At 35.1% G+C, this 20,126-nt stretch overlaps 1 protein-coding gene across 3 annotated transcripts in view; it reads left to right on the forward strand.

Annotated features, from left to right (window-relative positions):
- The window catches only part of LOC309619527 (disintegrin and metalloproteinase domain-containing protein 5-like), a 147,105-nt gene that overhangs the window by 53,111 nt on the left and 73,868 nt on the right, over positions 1-20,126 (forward strand). For all 3 annotated transcript variants that reach the window (XM_082374758.1, XM_082374760.1, XM_082374759.1), the window contains 3 exons: positions 4,200-4,336; positions 8,136-8,319; positions 11,230-11,325. In XM_082374758.1, the coding sequence (XP_082230884.1) occupies positions 4,200-4,336; positions 8,136-8,319; positions 11,230-11,325 (417 nt within the window). The remainder of the gene's footprint in view (positions 1-4,199; positions 4,337-8,135; positions 8,320-11,229; positions 11,326-20,126) is intronic.

The following is a 20,126-nucleotide window of genomic DNA, read 5'->3' on the forward strand; positions in this document are numbered from 1 at the left end:
CTGATAAAGCAGACTTTATCAGACTATCAGGTGGTAGGGTATATGGGCTCTGGATTGATTGGTTTGCATATGAAAGGTGAGTTGTCTACTATCTGAAGCAATTGGATAACCCTAAGAAGGGCAGTCCTCTAGGTTGGTAAGGCCCTAGATATGAAAGTATTGGAATATAGAAAATGTGATGTTAATAAAGTTAGTCCTGTTGTGGTTTGAAATATGATCAAACCTTTGGCATAATAAGAGACTTTTAGAGAGTAGAGCATAAGTTTAGCTAAACAGCATAGAGAACATTTTATTATGAGAGTAAAAAGGAGAAACACAAGTAGATGTATAAGGAATTCTTGTAGACCAGCTCATAACTAAATTTCCCTTTTGTATAACATTAGCCAAGGAAATAGATCTGAAATTTCTGGAGTCTCTAAGAGCATCTTTGTGCAGTTGTAAATTGTGTTGAAAATTCTATATGTGTGATTTTTGACAATAATATCCTGGTGTATTTTTGGGTAAAAGTGGCAAGTCAGGCAGTTTATGTTGTTGGAGAGTATCAGCTGATTAGTTTGGTAAAGTATATATAAAGATTGTTGGTATTTGTATGTACCCAAAGGGAAGAGGTGGTTGTGGTCATGGTCAGAGATGCAGGGTGGGAGTAGTAGGAGAAGGCACTGGGGAGTGAGTGGTCCTCTCCCTAGGGTCCAGGGGTTCATGATACAAGGCAGGTGACTCCTAGGGAAAGCAATAATCTCCACCAGTTTTTAGAATGGCACAGATAGACATGGAGTGTAGGGATATATGGTTTGATAGAGAACAAAAAAGTATACCCTTGTCATGGGCTGCACAGACAGCTGACTCAGGAAACACAATAGAGTCCCTAATATCAAAGTAAGAAAACCAGTACATTTCTTGTGTGCAATTTGTGCCTTGGGAGAGGCAGTCCATGAGCCTGCCTGGGGTGGAAGTTTTAGTGTCTGAGGGGAAGTTGTCTCCGTGCACGATGCAGAGTCATCTCCAACAGGCAGGTCTTAGGCTGGAGTGATGTCATCTGAGGTAATCACATCTCTAGCAGTGAGTTCATGGGCCAGGGCAATGTTGTTTGGGGTGTAGCGCTAGGATATACTTTTTAAGCTGATACCCACTTGAATGAATGCAGGTTTTATTTTTGTGGCTCTGTGGTATTAAAATGGTGCTGAAGTACTTGTGTAATTTGAAGGCAGTGTTGGGCCTGTGACTTCGATTTATAAATATCTGCTAACTCAAGGGGCTTGTGGGTGCACGGCAAGCAGAAGTGATATTGACATCTGTGCAGAGCCTGACTGGCACAGCCCAAATTAGGTGTGGCTGGATCTAAAAGTGTCCCACAGTCTAAGGTTCTGCCCTATTAGGTGATGAGAAGAGTTCTGTTATAAATAGGTTTTAAATTTTATGACCTGATATCGGTGTATGTGGTTAATAGGAGGTCAGGTTGTTGCCATTTAAAATATTTATACCTGTGTTTAGGGCTCCATAATTATGCTGTAGGCAGGCACCCTAATTTGGCCAGTCAGTATGGGCCTTTTGCCTCAGTTATTGGTTTGGTTGTTGACAGGCAAGCTGGTGAAGTCTTTGGGTTGTAAGGTTTGTATTATCCAAACTCAGTGGCATGTGAGCCTCAGCATTTGCCACGTCTGGCTGAAATAATGGCTTATTTGGAGGATTTGGGCCTCCAGATTGCAAACCAATAAAAACACTCAGACCAATGGTAATGAGATGAACAGTCAACAGAATGCTGTACAGCTGCTCTTGAGAGGTTTTTGGTTTTGTTTTTCATTTGTTTGTTTTTGTGGTGGTGGAAGTTTAGGCTCAAATGGGTCTCATATCAAATTAGCAGCTGCCTGGACCAGGAGGAAATCTATGGTTAATAGACCTCAGGAGGGTATGTACCTGGATCTGGTCTCCAACCCTTATGGGATGGGGCAAGATAAAATATTTACAACAGTAGGGGAGACATAATTAAAGGGACTCATGTACAGTGAGTCTTTATATACATGGAGGCCAGACATAAGCCCCTTTAAATATAGGGAAGGAAAAGGGAAAAATGTTTTAAAGTTTGTGTGAAGTGTGTGTCAGACAAGGGTCCTTGAATTAAGAGATATTAATAGCTTGGCCAATATAGACATCCATTTAGGGGTCCATTTGTTGGATTTGAAAAGGAATTATTTAAGGAAACCATTATGTCTCTCAATTGAACCAGCTATCTGGGACCTATTGGGGACAACGAAAGTTATATTGAATGCCTTTTCCAGTAGAGTGGCATTGTGTCTTCTGAGAAACGAAATGTGTTCCTTGGTTACTATTAATATTGTCTGTAACTATGAAGGGAATAAAGTGTGTCCTGGGAAGGGCTTCTATTTGGTCCTAAGAACTGCTTTTGATCAAAAGCTGGGGTGCAGGAAGGAGGGATTGCTTGAGTTCAAGCAGTCTTCCAGTAAACAAAATTACTTTCTACCCTCTGAAGGTGGACTGAAGTGTCTGATGCATCCGCTGATTGTTGTTTTCTACCTGTTAGCGGCTGTGGTTGAACAACAAGCAACCCAGCGCAATATGTGGGATGGAAACTTAGAAACATCTTCATGGGTCAGTTACATCTTCTCCTCTGAACTGTTCTTTACTTGCCACTCCCTCACAATGCCGTCTTGCTCTTGGTCCATCAAGTACCAACAACTTTTTAAAAAATACTATTTTTAGAGCAGTTTTAGGTTCACAGCACCATTGAGAGGAAGGTGCATAGATTATCAATGTATCCCTTGCCCCTACACATGCATAACCTTCTTCGTTATCACCATCATTCACCAGAGGGGTATACTTATTGCAATTGATAAACGTACATTGACCCATTAAAAATCACCCAAAGTGCATAATTTGCCTTAGGGTTCAATCTTGGTGGTGTACTTTCTACGGATTTGGTCAAATAATGATATGTATCCATCATTATGGTATCATACACAGTATTTTCACTGCCTTAAAAATCCTCTGTGCTCTGTGCCAATTAATTTCTCCCCTCCCCACCTGCAGCCGTGGATCTTTTGTCTCCATAACTTTTTTTCCAGAATGTCATATAGTTGGAGTCATACAGTACTTAGTCTCTGCAGGTTGGCTTCTCTCGCTTAATAATATGCATTTAAATTTCCTCCGTGTCGTTTCATGACCTTGTAGCTCATTTCTTTTTAGTGCTGAATAATATTCTATTGTCTGAAACATGCCACAGTTTATCTGTTCACTTGCTGAAGGACATGATGGATGCCTGCAAGTTTTGGCAGTTATGAATAAAGCTGCTATAAACATCTATGCAGATACTAGAAATGTTTCCAAGGAAAACAGCAATACCTATTGAGGGTGTATTAGTTATCTATTGCTATGTAACTGATTGTACCAAACCTTAGCGCATGGAAACAACACAGTTCTTTGGGTCAGGAATCTAGGAGCAGCTTAGTGGGTGAAAACAAGATGTCAACTAGGGCTGTAATTATCTCAAGCTTCAACACAGAGGGGATTTGCTTCCAAGCTCAGTCATGTGACTATTGGAAGACCTCAGAAAAAGTTTCCAAGCTCACTCATGAGGGCCTCTCCACAGGCCTACTTCATGACATAGTAGCTACCTTCCCCCAGAGCGAATGAGACAGAGAGGCATAGAATCCAAGAAGTCAGTCTTTTAATAACTTATCTTGGAAATGATGACCCATCACTTCTGCTATATTCAGTTAATTAGAAGCAAGTCAGTAATTACGTCCAGCCTACACTCAATGGAGTGGGGATACACAGGAACATAAATACCAGGAGGCAGGGATCATTGGGACCCATTTTAGAGACTGTATACTACAAAGAGAATGGAGGGTTGATTATTAAAATAAAAGATTAAAAGCATCTTGTTTAAAATAATTCAAAGAAGCAATACAGTGTGGTGTTTAAACTCTATTAGATTTGCTAAGATAGCTGGTATTGTCATTATGTAATAGTATCTTGAAATTAAACTGTAGTGTTACTCATCTATCTGTGTTGAATAATACTTACATAACTCTAGTACAGTTGTGTCTACCTAAGTATCTTGGATGCATTAACGAATTTTAAAAATGAGTTTTATGTACAAATTTTTGATTATAGTAAGTAACTTTTTATAACTGAATAGGATTCTTAGCTAACTATTTTTCTTTTATTTTCCTTATATTTAGTATTCAGAGGGTTTATCCTTGGAGTCATATGCTCTCAGTATTGTGCAGTTGCTTGGCCTTAATATGGGAATGAGTTATGATAATACTGAGACCTGCCATTGTTCAGGAGATGTTTGCACAATGTCACCAAAAGCTGTGTAAGATAATTTTCTTTATTAAACACACAGTATACTTAAAATTTTTTTTTTGGTTAGGGACTTTATATTTCTATTAACCAAACTGAATTAATTGACAATTGTAGAATACTATACCCTACACTAGGATACGCATTCTTTTCAAGTGCAGATGGAACACACACCAAAATAGACCCAGCACTCCCCCAGGCCTCTCCATGCCTGGGGACATTCTCTTCCTTCTTCCTACCTTCCAGAGTCTGGCTTGTATTTTTCTCTGCTGGCTAGATTGAAGATACCCTCTGGGGACAAGCCATATGAATTGTGTGATTTTAGTGATTCTATTTAAAGTTAAATGCCTTGATACTGGCATTATACAATATAAGGATGAACAGTACAATTCAAGTTAAAAATTTATCTTTTTTTAATTTAGAAAGACATCAAGTCACAAATAAGTAAAACTATGCCCCACTGAGAGAGAGACTACTGAAGAAAAAGGCTCTTTAAGAATTTTAGTATCATTGATAATACTTTCCCCCTACTTTACAAACAATTTTGAAATCAGGTAGTACAAGTCCCCACGTTTTTTCATCTTTTCCCAAATTGTTTTGGTTATTCTAGGTCCTTTGTAGTTTCATATACATTTTATTATCAAATTTCCAATTTTTATGAAAACTCTTGTTGAGAGTTTTAAAAATTGAAGTATAGTTTATTTACAGCATTATGTTAGTTCCAGGTATACAGCATAGTGATTCAGTATATTTACAGGTTATACTCCATTATAAGTTATTACAAGATAATGGCTATAATTCCCTGTGCTATATATATACTGTATCCTTGTTGCTTATCTGTTTTATACATAGTAGTTTATATCTCTTAATGCCCTACTCCTAACTTGCTCCTCCCCTCCTCCCTCTCTCCTTTGGTAACCCCTTGTTTGTTTTCTATATCTGTGAGTCTACTGTTTTGCGTATGTGTTCTTTTGTATTATTTTTTAGTTACCACGTATAAGCAATACCATATGGTATTTGTCTTTCTCTATTTGACTTACTTCACTTAGTATGACAAATAGCATACAGTATTTGTCTTTCTCTGTTTGACTTACTTCACTTAGTATGATAGTCTCTAGATCCATCCTTGCTTCTGCAAATGGAAGAATTTTGTTCATTTTTATGGCTGAGTAATATTCCATACCATATCTTTTTTATCCATTCCTCTGCGGATGGGCACTTGGGTTGCTTCCATATCTTGGGTATTATAAATAGTCAGTTTTGGGAGAGTTACCATCTTAACAATACTGAGTCTTTTGATTCTTGAATCTGGTATATGTCTTCATTTATTTAGGTCTTTAATTTTCCCCAACAATGTATGGTATTTTACAGTTTACAGGTCTTGTACTTGTTTTTTATATTTATTCTTAAACATTTTATTCTTTTTTGCTATTTTGAAAAGAACTGTTTTCTTAATTTCATTTTCAGAGTGCTCATTGCTAGTACATAGAAATATAATTTATATAATTTTTGTATATTGACTTTGTGTGCTACAAACTTCCTAAACTCAATAGAAATTCCAGGAGATTTTATTTGTTGATTACTTAAGATTTTCTATAAACAAGATCTTGTTGTTCATGAATAAGAACAGTCTTATGTTTTCCTCTCCATCTATTTGTGTGTAATTCCTTTTTCTCGCTTAATTGCACTTGAAATAAATTCAGCCCAATGTGAATCGATCTGGTGAGAGTGGGTACCCTTGCCGTGTGCCCAATCTTAGCTATAGTTTTTTTTTTTTTTTAATAAATGTCTTCTCTTCTAAAACAGTATCTTTTATTCCCTGTAAATTGTGTTGTTTTATTTTTCTTCATCATTCCAATAACTATCTGACTTATTTCATATATCTATTTCCTGATGTTCATACTTTTTGCCCCTAGCAGGCACTTGGTCTACATTTCACTACACACCAGTTGCCTAGAAGAGTGCTCAGTAAATGTTTCCAATAATGACCTTTTAGCTCAGTATTCTTATTATTTCATTTTGTCCTGTGATGACTGAATCTATGTTATCCCAAATTTCTGTGAAGGCACAAAGTAGATAATAACTAAATTACTTCTTCTCTGTGTGAAATTGTTTCTCAGAGGAATATTCTTTCATCATCTTTTTGAATATTGTATTTGTATACACTATAAAAAATCAACTTTTGAGGTATGATTTGTCCACAATAAAATTCATACACTTTAAACTTTAAGTGTACGAGTTTATGACTCTTGATAAATATATATAAATTACTGAACCATAGTGTCAATCAGGCTATGCAACATTTCCATTTCCACAGAAAGTTCTTTTGTGATCCTTGGCTATCCTTTTTACCTTCCACCCTGCCCCAGTCAACAGCTGATCTGATTTCTATCACTACATTTAGTTTTACTGGCTCTAGAACATTATGTAAATTGGATGATATGCACTCTCTTTTGAGTGTTCACTCTATAAGGCTGTAATTTCTCTGAATTATTTAAACATTTTTCTTTAATTAATTGAATATATTTATAATGGTTCATTTCAAGTATTTGTGTGCCAAATCTAACACCTGGGCCATCTCAGTGTTGCTTACTATTGACTGCTTTTTTATTGACTATGGTTTACATTTTCTTATTTCTTTGTATGATTATTATTAGTAGTAGCATATTGGATATTGTTGATAGTACAATAGAAAGCCTAGATTCTCATTACCTTCCTCTGAAAAGCAGTGATTCTTTTTCTACCAGGCAATTCAATTATTGGGTAATCATTTTAAATTTTATGTGCTTGGTTTTATACTTTGTTAACATGAGTCTATAGAAAACTCAAGGCATTTCCAAACCCCTCTAAAATGGCAGGCCTGAACTTCCAAACTTGGTTTCCTGTGGGGATGTTGTCAGGGCTTGAGTTTAGGCCCTAACTGTTAGGACTGATACAGAGTAGATTTTAGTATAGGGCAGAGGTCAGCCAACAATGATCCATAGGCTAAATTTGGCTGCCTGCCTGTTTTGTAAATTAATTTTATAGGCTTACTGTTTTACATGTTCTTCATGGCTGCTTTTGCACTACAGTGGCAGAGTTGAGTAGCTGCAACAGAGCATATGGCATATAAGCCTATAATATTTACTGTGCGGCCCTTCACAGAAAAGTTTGTCAGCTACTAGTCTAGGGCATAGTCTTTACTCTTAAATTGTATTCTTTCTAGTGTTTTAGTTGGATGCTGATATATTAGCAAACTACTAACAACTTTCTCACTCCGTCAGGACAGGTATTCCTCTTGTCCCTCCCATGGTATAAATCAAACAACAGATTCTTGTTTGAAAAATGCCTAATTACAGAGAGCAAAAGGTCTAAAATATACTTTTAAAGATAATACAGACATGCTCATATTGGTATTTACAGAAAAAATACAAAAATGATATTAAATAAATAAAAAGTATATTAAATACTGAGGCCAAAAATTTTAAATTCAGTTGTTTGGCACTAAGAAGGTAAATAAAGAGTAACACAGTTCCTATGTTTAAACAATTAATAAAGATTTTCAGATAGGTAAATAATTGGTCTTCTTTAAAACAGAATGAATGGCAAAAGATTTTGGAATTTTTTTTCATTATAAGAATTTTCTTGGTGAAATTTAAAAAGTGTGTTAAAAATGTTAGTATTTTTAAAATACTTTTATATTTTTAAAAGTGTGCCTATTGTTATCCATGAGAATAATGCTCTTTAAATCTCTCTTCAAAACATCATACATTACGAGAAATGTAGAGTTATACAGCAATAATTTTTGTCATACACTTTTTTTTATATTTTAGGCTATCTGGGGGTATAAAGGATTTTAGCACTTGTAGCTTGGATGACTTTAAATATTTTGCTGCACATTCTGGCCTTGAATGTCTTCATAAAATTCTTCCTGATGAGCCAGTTTACAAACAGAGGAAGATGTGTGGCAATGGAAAGTTGGAATCGGGTGAAGAATGTGATTGTGGCACTTTACAGGTTAGTGGAAATCTTTTCAAAAATATTTTTTATTTCCCATATATGTGAGTACGAGGTGGAAAAGAAGACCTTGTCTTTTAGAAAAATAATTTTGAAAAATACCTTCTTTGGGGAAGATGGAAGCCTTTAAGTTTCCTAATCTTGCCATTTTTTGAAGTGGAGAGCAAACATCCTTTAGTTACTATTTGTCTTCAAATATTGCCCTCCTAAATTCTTTAGTGTATGCATCAGCTCTAATCTTATAATTAGTGACCACAAAGAGTGTATAAGGAGTTGAAGAAATATGCCTTTAACAACAAGCAGTAACAAAAAGACAAGAACATCTAAAGACTATAGACTATATAGCAAAATGCATCGTTTGCTATTATACGGAAAAAAAGTTTTGTATTGACAGGTTATGTTTCCCTTCAACACTGCAGTGGATGCTCCTGCCATTGCAGTAAGGGAAGATAAAGAAACACAAAGAAGCACACAGTGAAACTGCAGTAAGGCAAGAAAAAGAAACACACAACGAGTGGAAAGGAAGATTAAAACTGTCTTTAATCAAATTCAACTTGGCCACGTGATTGGAGAATCCTAAACAATCTGCCCCCAAAGTCTGCTAAAGCTAATTAATGAATGCATGTGAACCCAAATTCCATGGATTTCTATGTATAAACAATGAACAAATGGAAAATGAACTAAAATGTACAATTCCATATACATTGTTTCAAAAACATGAAATAGAGATAAATTTAACAGAATACATGCAAGACCTGTACAATGAAAACTTACATTGCTCAGAGAAATGAAAGAAGATTGAAAGGGAGACATATCCGACTTTCATGGACTGGAAGACACAATATTGCTAAGATGTCAGCTCTACATCAACACTCCACACAATCCCAATCCAAACCCCACCATCGTTCTGTGGAAATTGACAAGCTGATACTATAATATATATGGAAATGCAAAGGACCTAGAATAGACAAAGCAATTAAAAAGAACAAAGGTGGAGCACATACACTAATTTTCTGTAAATTTCAAAATTTTCTATAAAGCTGAAATAAGATAATGTGGTATTGGCCAAAGCATAAACATATCCCTTAATGAAGCACTATAGAGAATCCAAATATAAAATATTTATAAGATCAATTGATTCTCTGACAATCAGAGATGTTAAGGCAGTTCAATGGGTGAAGAAAACCTTTCCAACAAAGGTATTGTATGAACTAGATATCCATGTACATAAAAGAAAACTTTGACATCTCACCGTACACAAAAATTAACTTGAAATGGATCAAAGACCTAAACATAAAAGCGAAAATCCTAAAGCTTTTAGAGTAAAACACAGGAGACAGTCTTTTTGGCTCTGTGATAGGCAGAACTTTCTTAGGTAAGGCAAATAAGAATGAGGTTTTAAAGAAAAATATGTAAGTTGTACTTAATCAAATTTAGAAACTTTTTCTTCTAGGCTCTGTTAAGAAAAATAAAATGATAGACTCTGAAATGGGAGAAAATATTTACAATTTATATATGTTCAAACATATATATATGTGTGTGTGTGTGTATATATATATATATATATATAATATGTTCAAAAGCCAGTTCAAAGGACTTTTATTCAAATACATCAAAAGACAAGAATTATGGTTTCTGGTCTGACATGTGAGAAGTTTAGAAGTCACCACTTAGTCCCTACAACAAGTAAAAAGCTAACCAACTTGGAAAAGAAACAGCTCTTCTTGCATCCATCAGAGAAGTGAGGTCACAGAGCAAACCACTGCCCCACAAACTGGAAAAACCAACAGGTGAATGCAGAGAATCACAACTTACTAGAGTAGCAACGCACAAGCTAAAACCTTTTGGGAACCAGCATCTGGGTAGGAAAACCTGAACTGTAATTGACAAATTTCTGGAGTCTCAGTGTGTAGAACTCTGATAGTTTAAAACTCCAGGGGAACCGGATCATAGGAAGGTCCCCACACTTTTATGAGTTTTACCTGCAGAAACTTGAACTGGTTGTCACAGTGAATACTGGAGAGAAGTCTAATGCTTCTGGCAGAGGGAGGGGAAAAGGAACCATTTTGAAATAGCCAGAGCATTCTATTCTTAAGAAAGTCTGCCCTTACAAATGGAGTTGTATTGAAAAAGAAAAAAAACCCAAACTAGAATGACCAAACATTTGATTAAGAGAGACAGTAAGAAAAAAAGCTAACAAAGGAATATTTAAACTTTGAGTACATTAATACACGAGTCAATAGATGAAATAAATAGCCTTTTTAAAGTATAATATTGCTGCCTGTGGTGAAGCTGTTCATTGAAAATACCAATTAAAAATACCAGTAAGAAAAAACACACCACCAGGAAACTCAAACTTCTAATATTGGTAAATTACAGAGTTTAAAACAAACTTGCTACTGAAGACTGGAAAAGTTGATTGAAGGCACTGAATCTTGTAAAATACAAGTACGTATGGGGCCAGCATCACAGTGAAATCTGGACAGACCAGACTGGCTTCTGGGACCACTTTTCTGGGGGCAGAAGTTTGGGGGTTTGCCATTTCAGACAGAGAAGCTGAGAGTCTGCATGCTGACAGTGTGTAAATAGATTTATTATGAAAGCAAGGATATAGGAAAAATTTAGAAGAGAATGGTAGCTAACAAGAAATCTAATAACTATTTCTTCTAAGTTTTTGGCTCCACAGTAGTATGTTAATATTGTTCAGATTATATGAAATGTAGTGAAATGACACATTTCTTTTACAACCTACTGGCTGAGATGTTGATTTCAATAAGTCTCATGTAAAGAGTGGGATTACTGAAACTGGTTTTTAAGAAATGCTCATACTTCGTAAATAAATTCTGTATTGCAGTTTTATTTGACTGTACCTAATCATGCATGACTGAGTAACAAAGCATTTGTTTCCAGAATTGTACACATCCAGACTGCTGTGATCCTAGAACATGTACAAAGAAAAAAAATAAAATATGTGGTTCGGGGGAATGCTGCACACGAGACTGCAAGGTAGGAGGCAATCTGTATTTTATATGTTAACATTAAATTTCTTTTTTAAAAAAAAATTATTTATTTATTTATTATTTTTGGCTGTGTTGGGTCTTTGTTGCTGCATGCGGGCTTTCTCTAGTTGCGGCGAGTGGGGGCTACTCTTCATTGTGGTGCGCAGGCTTCTCATTGCAGTGGCTTCACTTGTTGTGTAGAATGGACTCTAGGCACACAGGCTTCAGTAGTTGTGGCACAAGGGCTCAGTAATTGTGGCTCACGGGCTCTAGAGCGCAGGCTCAGTCGTTGTGACGCACGGGCTTAGTTGCTCCGCGGCATGTGGGATCTCCCTGGACCAGGGCTCGAACCTGTTTCGTCTGCATTACCAGGCGGATTCTTTTTTTTTTTTTTTTTTTTTAATTTATCTGTTTTTGGCTTCATTGGGTCTTTGTTGCAGCGTGCGGGGTTTCTCTAGTTGTGTCGAGCAGGGGCTACTCTTTGTTGCGGTGTGTGGGCTTCTCGTTGCGGTGGGTTCTCTTGTTGTGGAGTGCAGGCTCTAGGTGCGTGGGCTTCAGTAGTTGTGGCTTGCAGGCTCTAGAGCACAGGCTCAGTAGTCGTGGTGCACGGGCTTAGTTGCTCCACAGCATGTGGGATCTTCCTGGACCAGGGCTCGAACCCGTGTCCCCTGCATTGGCAGGCGGATTCCTAACCACTGCGCCACCAGGGAAGTCCCAGCATTAAATTTCTTGAAATACTTGTTCCAAGGAGATGGAAAACATGTCACTACTCTATGCACTCCTTCCCATCTTATTATATGCAAGCAGCATTGGAGCCCCTGTCACACTTCAGTCCACTCTGTAAACTGTCATTTCTAGGACTCTCCTGTACATAATGCCTGATGCTTCTCTCTCCTGACTTGACTTCCCATTCCTATACCACATTAGAAATCTTTCCTGTACCCACTGGGATTTCTCTATGATCAACATACACCTTGGGCAACCTTCTTAAGTTTTTATTTTATAAGACCATACTTAACATAGGGACAGGAAGTTAGATTAGTTCTTTTTTTTTGGCTCACTTCTCTTTACTGTCTTCTGGTAAAAATCCTCTGTACCTTCACAATTCATTCAGTTACTGTACAACCATTCAGTTGCTTTTAATGAAAGCATTTAACGAACCCCTGAAAATTGCCCGACACCCAGCACAATCCATTGGAACCCTAAAAGGAGAAAGAAACAAGCTCTTGAACAAAGGTAAATGGCACACATTCTCAAGACGGGAGGAAGAGCATGATTTAATCTTTAAAAAAATTTTCCCCAGGCTTCTTGATATAATCAACATACAATTCTTTAGTTTAAGATGTACAACGTAATGATTTGCTCTAAGTATGTATTGTGAAATGATGACCACAATAAGGTTAGTTAACGCATCCACCACTTCACATACTGAGAACATTTAAGATTTACTATCTTAGCAAATTTTAAGTATATAATAACATTATTGTTAACTACAGTCACCATGCAGTACGTTAGATCCCCAGATTTTTTTCATTGTATAGCTGAAAATTTGTACCCTTAACCTACATCTTCCCATTTTCCTCACCTAGCACCCTCTGGCAACCACCAATCTACTCTCTGCTTTGAGGAGTTTGGCTTTTTTACATTTCACATGTGAGATTATACAGTATTTCTCTTTCTCTTGTCTGACTTATTTCAATTAGCATAATGTCCTCCAGGTTCCTACATGTTGTCGCAAATGGCAAGATTTCCTTATTTTTTATGGCTGAATATTATTCCACACTACATTTCTTTTAATACATTAATCTATTGCTCGACACTTAGGTCATTTCCATATCTAAGCTATTGTGAGTAATGCTGCGATGAACATGGGGGTGCACCTGGCTCTTCAAGACACTGGTATTATATCCTTCAGATATATATCCTGGATCAAAGTAGTTCTATTTTTAATTGAGAAACCTCCATATAGTTTCCCATAGTGACTGTAACAATTTACATTCCCTCCAATACTGTGCCAGGGTTCCCTTTTCTCCACATCCTTGTAAACACTTGCTATTTGTTGCCTTTTTGACTATAGCCATTCTGACAGGTGTGAGGTGATATCTCATTGTGATTTTGATTTGCATTTCCCTGATTAGTGATGTTGAACATCTTTTCATGTGCCTGTTGGCCATCTGTGTGTCTTCTTTTGAAAGATGCCTATTCAGGCTCTCTGTCCATTTCAAAATCAAGTTGTCCATCCATGTCTCTACAAATGACCCCATTTTGTTCCTTTTTATGGCTCATTAATATTCCATTGTATATATGTACCACATCTTCTTTATCCATTCATCTGTCGATGGGCATTTAGTTGCTCCCATGACCTGGCTATTGTAAATAGTGCCACAGTGAACATTGGGGTGCATGTGTCTTTTTGAGTTATGGTTTTTCTGGGTATATACCCAGTAGTGGGATTGCTGGGTCATATGGTAATTCCAGTTTTAGTTTTTTAAGGAACCTCTATACTGTTCTCCATAGTGGCTGTATCAATTTACATTCCCACCAACAGTGCAAGAGGATTCCCTTTTCTCCACACCCTCTCCAGCATTTATTATTTGTAGATTTTTTAATGATGGCCATTCTGACCAGTAGAGACTGTCATACAGAGTGAAGTAAGTCAGAAAGAGAAAAACAAATATCATATATTCACGCATATATGTGGAATCTAGAAAAATGGTATAGATGAACCTATTTGCAAGGCAGAAATAGAGACACAGAAGTAGAGAAGAAACGTATGGACACCAAGGGGTGAAAAGGGGGGGGGGTGGGATGAATTGGGAGATTGGGATTGACATATGTACACTAATATGTATAAAATAGATAACTAATGAGAACCTGCTTATAGCACAGGGAACTCCACTTCGCTGTACAGTAGAAACTAACACAACATTGTAAAACAGCTATACCCCAATAAAATTTTTTTTTAAATTTTAAAATAAAAATTAAATTTAAAAAAAGGGAAAAAAATAAAATCAAGTTGTTTGTTCTGTTTGCTTGTTTTTTAATATTGAGTCATATGAGTTCATTATATATTTTGGGTATTAACCCCTTAACAAACATATTTGCAAATATCTTCTCCCATTCAGTAGGTTGCCTTTTTGTTTTCTTGATGGTTTCCTTCATTGTGCAAAAGATTTTGTTTGAATGAGTCCCATTTCTTTATTTTTGGTTTTTATACCCTTGCCTGAGGAGACAGATCCAATAAAAATATTGCTAAATTCAAAGTCAAAGAGTGTACTGCTTACGTTTTCTTCTAGGAGTTTTATGGTTTCTGGTCTTGCATTTAGGTCTTTAGTCCATGTTGAGTTTATTCTTGTATATGATGTGATATACACAAATCATATACAAAAATTTCATTCTTTTAGATGGAGGTGTCCAGTTTTCCCAACATGACTTATTAAAGAGACTGTCGTTTCACCATTGTATATCTTCTTGCCTCCTTTGTCATAGATTAATTGACCATATGTGTATGATTTATTTCTGAGCTCTCTATTCTGTTCCATTGATTTATAACTGCTTTTGTGTCAGTAGCATACTGTTTTGATTACTGTAGCTTTGTAAAATAGTCAGAAGTCAGGGAGTGTGATAACTCTAGTTCTTTTTTTCTCAAGATTGCTTTGGCTGCTAGGTGTATTTTGTGGTTGCATACACATTTTAGAATTCTTTGTTCTAGTTCTGAGAAAAATGTCATGAGTATTTTGCTAGGGATTGCATTCAATCTGTAGATTGCTTTGGGTAGTACAGTCATTTTAACATTAATTCTTCCAATCCATGAACATGGTATATCTGTCCATTTATTTGTATGTATTCATCAATGTCTTATAGTTTTCAGAGTATAGGTCTTTCACTTCCTTTATTCTTAGGTATTTATTCTTAGGTATTTTATTCTTTTTCATGTGATTGTAGATGAGATTGTTGTGTATGTCTTTAGCTCTGAAGTGAGTCTCTTATAGGTAGCTTATAGATGGGTCTTGGTTTTTTTTTTTTTTATCCAGTCAGCCTTTTGATTGCAGCATATAGTCCTTTGACATTTAAAGGGGTTATTGATAGCTATGTACTTATTGATATTTTGTTCCTTGCTTTCTGGTTGTTTCTGTAATTCTTCTCTTTTCTTTCTCTTTTAGTTTCTTCCCTTGCAGTTTGATGATTTTCTTTAGTGTTATGTATGGGTTCCTTTCTCTCTAATTTTTGTATATCTATTGTAGTTTTTGATTTGGATTACCATGGGGTTCATATATGTTGACCTATAGCTACACCTACTTGTTTTAAACTGATAGTCATTTAAATTCAAACACATTCTAAAAGATCTACATTTTTTACCCCCCCACATACATTTTGTGTTTTTGATGTCATATTTTACATCTTCATGACTATTCCTTATATGTTTATTGTAGCTATAGTTGATTTCTACAATTTTTGTCTTTTAACCTTGATACTAGATTATTTAAGTGGTTGATCCACTGCCTTAACTATATATTTGCCTTTACCAGGGAGATTTTTCACTTCCTATATTTTCTTATTTCTTGCTGTAGCCTTTTATTTTTCACTTAAAGAAGATCCTTTAACATTTCTTGTAAGGTTGGTTTAGTAGTGATGAACTCTTTTCATTTTTGCTTGTCTTGAAAAAGCTTTATCTCTTTCTCAATTCAGAATGATAACCTTGCAGGGTAGAATATTCTAGGTTGTAGATTTTTTTTTTCTTTCAGCACTTTAAATATATCATACCACTCTCTTCTGTGGTGGCAAGTTTCTTTAGAAAAATAAGCTAAGAGCCTTATTTGGCTTCCCTTGTATGTGACTTTGTCTCTTGCAGCCTTTACAATTTTCTCTTTATCTTTAACTCTTGCTATTTTAATTATGATAATTCTTAATGTGGGTCTCTTTGGGTTCATCTTGTTTGGGATTCTCTGTGATTCCTTTACCTGGATATCTGTTTCCTTCTTTAGGTTAGGGAAGTTTTCAGCCATAATTTCATCATATAAAGTCTAAAAGTTAAATTTATTCCCAAGTAATATAGTGTTTTTGATACTATTATAAGTGGGATTTAAAATTTTTCTTTTTCATATATTTTGTTAAAAATGGACAGAAATGAAAATGATTTTAGTAGTTTGATTTTGTATCCTGCAACTTTACTGAATTTGTGTATAAGCTCTAATGGATTTTTTTGTGGTTCTTTAGGATTTTCTGTATATAAGATCATGTCATGTGAAAACAGTGAAAATTTTACTTCTTCCTTTCTGATTTGAGTGCCTTTTATTTTTTTTTCTTGCCTAATTGCTTTGGCTAGAACTTCTAGTACTGTGCTGAATAGGTGTGGTGATAGTGGATACCTCCATTTGTTCCTGATCTTAGAGGAAAAGATTTCAGCTTTTCATTATTGAGTATAATGTTAGCTAAAGTTTGTCATATATAGCTTTTATTATGTTGAGATATGTTCTTTCTATACCGAATTTTTTGAGTGTTTATCATGAAAGGGTGTTGAATTTTGTCAAATGTTTTTTTCTGCATCTCTTCAGATTATATGAATTTTACTCTTAATTTTATTAATGGGGTGTATTGCATTTATTGATACCTGTATGTTGAATCATTCTTGCATCTAAGGTATAAATCCCACTTGACCATGATGTTTGTTCCTTTTAATATGCTGTTGAATTTGGTGTGCTAGCATTTTCTTCAGAATGTTTTTCATCTGTATTCACCAGGGATATTGGCCTGCAATTTTCTTTTCTTCTGGTGTCCTTATCTGTCTTTAGTACTGGGGTAATGCTGGCCTTGTAAAACGAGTTTGGAAGTATTCCCTCCTTTTTAATTTTTTGGAAGAGTTTGAGAAGGATTAGTATTATATTCTTCTTTAAATATTTCATAGAATTCACTTGTGAAACCATCTGATCCTGGGCTTTTCTTAGGAGGTTTTAAAAACAAATTTAGTCTCTATAGTTGTGATTAGTCAGTTCAAGTTTTCCATTTCTTCATGATTCAGTCTTGGTAGGTTGTGTGTTTCTTGGAACGTATACATTTCTTCTAGGTCACACACTTTGTCAGCATATAATTTTTCATAGTAGCTTCTTATGATCCTTTGTATTTCTACAGTATCAGATTTAGTGTCTCTTCTTTCATTCATAATTTTATTTTATTGAGGCCTGTCTTTTTTTTACTTGGTTAGTCTAACTGAAGTTTTGCCATTTTGGATTGCAAAAATCCAACTCCTAGTTTTATTGATCTTCTCTATTTTCTTTTTAGTCTCTATTTCATTTATTTCCCCTCTAATCTTTGTTCTTTTCTACCTTTTACTAACTTTGGGTTTACTTTTTTCCTCCTTTTCTTATTCCTTTAGGTGTAATGTTGGGTTGTTTATTTGAGATATTTCCTTTTTTTAATGTGGACATTTATTGCTATAAACGTAACTCTTATAACTGATTTTGCGGCATCTCATATATTTTGGTATATTTTTTTTTGTTTTTGTCTATTTCAGGATTCTTTTTGATGTTTCTTTTATTTCTCCTTGATCTACTGGTTGTTCAGGAGTGTGATGTTTAATTCTGCATTTTCTGAATTTTCCCCTTTTTCCTCTTTTATTGGTTTCTAGTTTCATAACATTGTAAAATACACAAAATATTATTTCAGTCTTAAGTTTCTTATAACTTGCCTGTGACCACCACATATCCTATTGTAGAGAATGATACATGTGCTTTTGAGAAGAATTTGTATTTTTTTCCATTGGAAATAATGTCCTATATATGTCTCAAGGTCCATTTGATCTATAATGTTATTCAGGTCTGCTATTTTCTTACTGACTTTCTTTCTGGTTGATTTATCCAATGTTAAAAGTAGGGTATTGACGTCCCCTTCTGTTATTGTATTGTTGTCTACTTTTCCCTTCAGTCTGTCAATATTTGCTTAAAGTTTTTAGGTGCTCCAATATTTGTTGCATGTATAGTTACAAGTGTTATATTCTCTTGATGGATTGATCCCTTTATCATTTTATGATGACCTTCTTTGTCTTTTGTGACTGATTTGACTGAAAGTCTATTTTGTCTAATATAAGTGCAGTAAACCATGCTTTCTTTTGGTTAGCATTTGCATGGAATATCTTTTTATTCCTTTCACTTTCAGCTTAGGCATATTCTTAAAGCTAAATTGAGTTTCTTGACTGTTGAATCTTTTTTTTTTCTCTATCCATTTTCCACTCTGTATATTTTGATTGGAGAATTTAATCTGTTTACATTTAAAGTAATTATTGATAGGTAAGGACTTTCTATTGCCATCTTGTTAGTTGTTTTCTGTTTTTTAAAGTTCCTTTTTCTTTTCCATCTTCCTTTTTGATTTATTTTTTGTAGTGATATATTTTAATTTGTGTATCTATTATAGATTACCTCTTTGTGAATACCATGATGCTTACAAAGATATTTTATAGATATAACAGTATATTTTAAGCTGCTAATAACAATCCATCTTCTATAAATACAAAAGCTTTGCATTTTTAATTCTCCTCCTCCTATATTTTATGCATTTAATATCACATTTTGTATTTTTTATATTGTGAATCCATTAAAAAATTATTATAACTATGTTTATTTCATAATACTTTTGTAGTAGAGATAAATGTGATTTGTCATGATTACAGTATTAGGATATTCTGAATTTGACTATATATTTACATTTACCAGTGAGTTTTACACTTTTATATATTTTCATGACTTAGCGTCCTCCTATAATTTGATGAACTCCTTGTTGGATTTCTTATAAGCAGGTCTGGAGGTGATGAACCCCCTTACCTTTTATTTGTCTGGAATTGTCTTTATCTCTCCTTAATTTTTGAAGGGCACTTTGCCTTGCATAGTTTTCTTGGTTGGCAATTTTTTCTTTTAGTATTTTGAATGTTTCATCCCCCTCCATCCTGGTTTGCAACATTTCTGCAAGAGAAATCCACTGATAACCTTATGGATTCCTTTATATGTAATGAGTAATTTTTATCTTGCTGCTTCAAAATTTTTCTTTTGACTTTTAACAGTTTGGTTATAATTTGTCTTAGGGGAATATATTTTGGGTTTTTCTTGTTTGGAGACCTTTTAGCCTTCTGTTCCTAGCTGTCCATATGTCTCCCAAGATTTGGGAAGTTTTCAGCTATTATTTCTTTAAAAATCTTTCTGCTCCTTTCTCTCTGTCTTCCCCTTCAGGAGCTCTCATGATATGAATGTTCATTTGCTTGATAAGCTACCATAATTCAGGTAGGTGTTCTTTACTTTTTTATTATTTTTGGTTGTTGTTGTTTCTCTACTGGATAATTGGAAATAAACAATATTCAGGTTCACTTACTGTTGCTTCTGCATGATTGATTCTGCTTTTGAAGTCTTTCATTAAATTTTTATTTTTATTATTGTTTTCTTCAACTCTACAATTTCTGTTTGGTTCTTTTTGATGGTTACACTTTCTTTATTCCTCCATTTTGCTCTTGCAGTTTTTCCAATTTCCTCTGGTTATCTACCTGTGTTCTCTTACATTTCTTCATCGAGGTTCTTTAAGGTGATTATTTTAAAATCTTTCCACAAATTAAAGCCCAGATTTAGATAGCTTCCCTGGTGAATATTATCAAACATTTAAAGAAGAAACAATAACAATACACCACAATCTTTCCCAGAAAATGTAAGAGAAAGGGATACTTTAAAACTCATTTTAAGGCTTCCCTGGTGGCGCAGTGGTTAAAAATCCACCTGCCAATGCAGGGGACATGGGTTTGAGCGCTGGTCTGGGAAGATCCCACCTGCTGCG

The sequence above is a fragment of the Balaenoptera borealis genome (genome assembly GCF_965194805.1).
Source record: "Balaenoptera borealis genome assembly, chromosome: 21".
Taxonomy (NCBI): Eukaryota; Metazoa; Chordata; class Mammalia; order Artiodactyla; family Balaenopteridae; genus Balaenoptera; species Balaenoptera borealis.